Genomic DNA, 4,794 nt, shown 5'->3' on the forward strand with positions numbered 1-4,794 from the left:
TATGAAAAAAGAACTCCTCTTATTTAATAAAATAAAATAAAAACCTTTTGTTCAATAAAAAAACAAAAACCCCCAATTATCGAATGAAAATTAAACACCAAAATACGAAATCCTTATTGGCGAAAAAACCCAGAGTGGGTCCCAGTTGAGTCCACGTCATCAAACCTTTTTCAGAAAACCCCACCGACCAAACCCTCCCAATTGATTCTATCCCAATAAGACGGAATATTCCAAACTTCGTTAGTCCACGTTCCCAACAGTTCCCATTATTTATCTCTCTCCATTGCTTCTCTCTAACGTCACGTTACTCCTTACACCCCTTCTCCTTCATCGAAGTTTACTGTTCAACAACGAAAAGCATTTCTCACTTCTATTAAATTCTCCATTCATTTTCCACATTCATTACAATGACGATTCTTTCTTTGAAATTCTTCCTTCTATTTTCTTTCTTCGCATTTTCCTTCTCTCAAGAAACCCCCAACCACCACGGTTTTCCTCGTCCCTTAATTCTCGAATACGCCGAACACGAAGAAGAAGTATCGTTACGGTGCAGAAGTTGGAGATTCGCGGGTGAAGCGAATAACTTGAGTCCATGGAAAACTGTGCCGAAAGAATGTGTGGAACATGTGAAGGAGTATATGAATGGAAAAGGTTATGTATATGATTTGGAAATAGCGAATAAAGAAGCTGGTGAATTTGCGAAAAGTGTGAAGCTTAAAGAAGATGGATTAGATGCTTGGGTTTTTGATATTGATGAGACTTTGTTGTCTAATTTGCCTTATTATGCTGCACACGGTTATGGGTAATTATATTAATCTTTTTTCTCATATATTATTTATTTTTTTTTTTATGTTTATGATTTTTTGTGTTTGATTTGTATTTGATAAATTAGGAGGTTAATCTACATGTAATTTTTTTTATGTTTATAATTTTTGTATTTGATCAGTATCTCATGAATTAGGAGGTTAATTTAGGGAGGGTGAAAGTATGATTATTTTATATATCTAATTTTAGATGTGTTTTAAAAATGTGGAAATTATAATGCAGCTGTGGTGATGAATTTTTGGATGAAAAACTATGAATTGCTATTTTAATTTTCTAATTATAGGGATTGGATAAATAAATTTGTTATATTAATCTGTTAGAAACAATTTATGGATTAATCTTTGGGGGTTGGGTCTAGTGGAAGGGGACCAATGTTCAAATCCCGGTTGGAAGATGTGTCACATTTAGCGGTTAGATATGGCTCGAATAGGATTACCTCTGATGTAGGGAATATATGAGAAACAAAAAATCAAGATTAAGGGACTAAATTGTCATATTTCACTAATAAGTGTTTGGATTCCTTAAGCATGCTGTTAAGGGAATGAAGTTTAATTCTTATGTTTAGAAAAATATTGGCAAGTTTAATGGGATAAATGTGATTGTAGAATTTTCAATTTTAAGAATTGTTTATTTTTTTTTTTTATAATTTGAAGAACTAAATTTCAAGAATCAAAACATAAGGAAAATGTTAGCCATACGCAACATTAAAAAAGTAATGCAATTTTGAATGGAACTTACTATTAACATAACTAATCAGCTCATAAACAGAACATTGGGTAGGCACTAGGCACAATTGTTTATGATTTTAGGTGTTTGAGGTTAGTTGTTAGCAGTTTTTGGTATTTTTCAGGATCTAATATACCCAAATACTATATGCTTATTGTCCCCAGGCGCAAAAGATAGTAATAATGTACAAAAACAATAGTCCTTAGTTGTGTTTGGATAAAGTAGGAACTAGGAACTTAAACTCATGGTGCATTTAATCACATTTTGTGGCATCTTATTTTTCCTTAAGTCTTACACCAATGTTGCTTTTTGGTGAGAGATTTGGAAAAATTAGTTTTGAATAAGTTTTTTCTTTTCTTTTATGATTCCAAAAATTCAAAAATATTAATACAAATAGTTGAAGTATTTGGCCTTATTTTTGGGCATTAGCAGGTTTCTTTGTATATATTTCCTCAACAAATGGATGTTTTTAGTTTTCTACATACCTCCAGTTATTTCTCTGTATCAAATTTTTTAAATGTGGTTGCAGGTTCGAGGTGTTTGACCATGCGAAGTTTGATGAGTGGGTGGAGCAGGGGGTAGCACCAGCCATAGAACCCAGTTTAAAGCTTTATGAAGATGTTTTGAATCTGGGGTATAAGGTCATTCTACTTACAGGGCGGAGGGAAAGTCATAGGGCTGTTACTGTTGATAATTTGATAAATGCCGGGTTTCGGGATTGGCACCAGCTCATATTAAGGTAATTCCTACAAAGCTTGTTAAGTCTATATGTTAAATGCTCAAAGATTTGAATATAATACATGTGTGTAATGCTTATGTGATGTAGATGAGTTTTGTAATTTTGTGTTTTTCTTTGACATATTTTGTTATTTTGTGTTTAAACAAAATCATGTTCTTATGCAAATTTTACCAGTCCCTTCCATTATTATCTGTTTTGTTGTTGTGATATCTTTAACAGTGGAAGAGTTAGCATGTTTCGGTAGGGAATAACCTGAATCAGTGACACAAATATTATCATTTCCCTTATGGTGGATTTTTCAACTATAAATTTAATGATTTCTGTCAACTGTTCGGTGTCCTAGTATGCTTAATGTTATTTTTGGAGAAGACATACTATATTATATAGATATAGAAGCAATGTTGGATGACACACAACATTGAAGAAAGGTAAACTCTGTTTTGGCCCATTTTAGGAGGAGCTTGGAAAGGATCCATTGACTCTCCAGATACATTGCACTTGGTGGATACTGTATGTACTTGTCACGTTAGACATATGGTTTTAGTACATAGGCTTTGATACCTATTCTCAAATCCTCCTCATCACAAGTGGCTCTAGCATGGGGGAAATAGTTTTACATCAGTCCATTTTGGATGAATTAGCTTGAGAAATAGGATAGTACCTAAACGTGTATTTAGTCTTTACTTTTGGAGGAATCATGAAAGTGACTCTTTGACCCACCCTCTACTTCTACAATATCAAACTCTAATAGGATAATTTTGCCGGAGTCCAAAGATGATATTCGCCATGATGAAGAAAGATCTGAAATTAAGACACGGTTTCAAGAACAACTTAGTGAAACCACTAATAAAAGATTTAGATCAAAATGGCCTCATTAAAGTGGCTTTTGACATGACTTAACAACCTTGGCTGCTTCATGTAGTCGACCCTCACCTTGTGGAAATTGTCTTATGTAGTAAGTTAATTTTGTGTGCTAAAATAATTGAATCCATTTCATACTCCTTCCTTACAATAGCTCCCAGTTTCTATTGTGATTAAAGTACTGAAGTAGTGTTGAATGTCCTTCAACCTGAAATGTGTTTGGTTTAACAGCCACTGTCTTCAGTCTTAACAATGTGAAATATCGGCATTGATTTAAGTTTTTTCTAGATGCATATTGCATGTGTACTTCCGTATAAAATAAAGATATTAGGACCTGATTTTAATTAAATCCATAATCTTTCCTAATCATTGATTTGGATTAACCCACTTTTTTAACATCTAATGCCTTAAAATCAGAAAATCATGATTCAGCGCATGTTTGAAAATTCATTAGAGAGACCTCAAACATACATTTGAAGTAACTCCAATAGATTTCCAAACACAGTTGTATCCGCTTAGTTTTTGGCTTATGTTTTAAGAGTCTAACCTCTTTTTTGATGTCAACTTGTTATCATATTTGGACATTCACTATTACTAATGCTTTTTAGTACGGAATATATCCACGCGAAATTAATTGTTTTTGTGAGATTTATCTATGATTGTTTCCATGACTTCTTATTTCTCTTCCATTTTTTCATGTTATTAGTTTATCTCTGAAACTTCATTGTGTGTGAAAAAATCATTTCATATATCACAGTTGTTGGTCATTAATGTGGCTTGTTCAGCCACTGATTATATTAGGACTCTTGCTTTTCACTTTTCCTCAATATTTATGCTTTATTTACAATGTAAAAAGGCCTTCTCCTTATACTGTGATCTTATACAGTTTTATGATCATTGTACCGTTGGGAAATGCCTGCATAATTTACCTCGTCTGTGAACTTAAAATATTGATCTTGTATTTTATACCTTGATGCTGTCTCTTTTCTGCTTATTTTTCTGAATCTGTTCTGCTATTGTGTTCAGATCCTCAGACGATAAAGGAAAACTAGCTGTAATTTACAAATCAGAGAAGAGAAGTGAGATGGAGAAAGAGGGATTCAGGATTCTTGGAAATTCTGGTGATCAATGGAGCGATTTATTAGGTTCTTCAGTATCTGTTAGATCCTTCAAGCTTCCAAATCCCATGTATTACATTGCTTAGCAATGCTCATTTATTTGCAAATAATTGCTCTCAAAAACTTTGAGCTGTACATAAATGGAAGTTACTAATTCATATATGGCACATGCCATTGAAAACTTGTAATTGTCAGCACCAAAAGAAAACTTGTATAATTTCCATTGGGATAATTCAGTCATTATATTCAAGTACAAGATCTTAATTTCAAACACTTATTTTCAAACTAATGCTCACCATATCTAATTGAATTGTCATTTTAGGACATCAAATTAAGATGGATCAAAGACCTTATGACCCTAAATATACTAAGATGGATCAAAGACCTTGCGACCCTAAAATTCGACAATTAAACTTATAGCAGTAGTATTGTCTTATAGGTAGTGAATGTAAATACTTTTCCCACAATTTCACCCCCTACAAAACCGTGCAAAACACTCAACTCCAACCAAAGCAGCAGTGCCAA

General features: G+C 33.1%; 1 protein-coding gene across 1 annotated transcript; it reads left to right on the forward strand.

Moving 5' to 3' along the window:
• The first annotated feature begins 363 nt into the window (after positions 1–363).
• On the forward strand, positions 364–4,554 carry LOC146898741 (acid phosphatase 1-like). The gene is made up of 3 exons (XM_085731775.1): positions 364–802; positions 2,081–2,290; positions 4,178–4,554. Exons 1-3 carry the CDS (start codon positions 408–410, stop codon positions 4,353–4,355), a joined length of 783 nt encoding a protein of 260 aa, XP_085587901.1. The 5' UTR covers positions 364–407; the 3' UTR covers positions 4,356–4,554.
• The last annotated feature ends 240 nt before the right edge of the window (positions 4,555–4,794 follow it).

This window comes from Medicago sativa, chromosome 8 (assembly GCF_051527215.1).
Source record: "Medicago sativa cultivar Bolivia chromosome 8, Bolivia_mono, whole genome shotgun sequence".
Lineage (NCBI taxonomy): Eukaryota > Viridiplantae > Streptophyta > Magnoliopsida > Fabales > Fabaceae > Medicago > Medicago sativa.

Excerpts from the sequence above, each read along its gene's own strand:
- LOC146898741 (XM_085731775.1), top strand. The coding sequence starts at position 408 with ATGACGATTCTTTCTTTGAAATTCTTCCTTCTATTTTCTTTCTTCGCA. Across the intron at positions 803-2,080 it reads TATGCTGCACACGGTTATGG|GTTCGAGGTGTTTGACCATG; the intron begins GTAATTATATTA and ends ATGTGGTTGCAG. Across the intron at positions 2,291-4,177 it reads TGGCACCAGCTCATATTAAG|ATCCTCAGACGATAAAGGAA; the intron begins GTAATTCCTACA and ends TATTGTGTTCAG.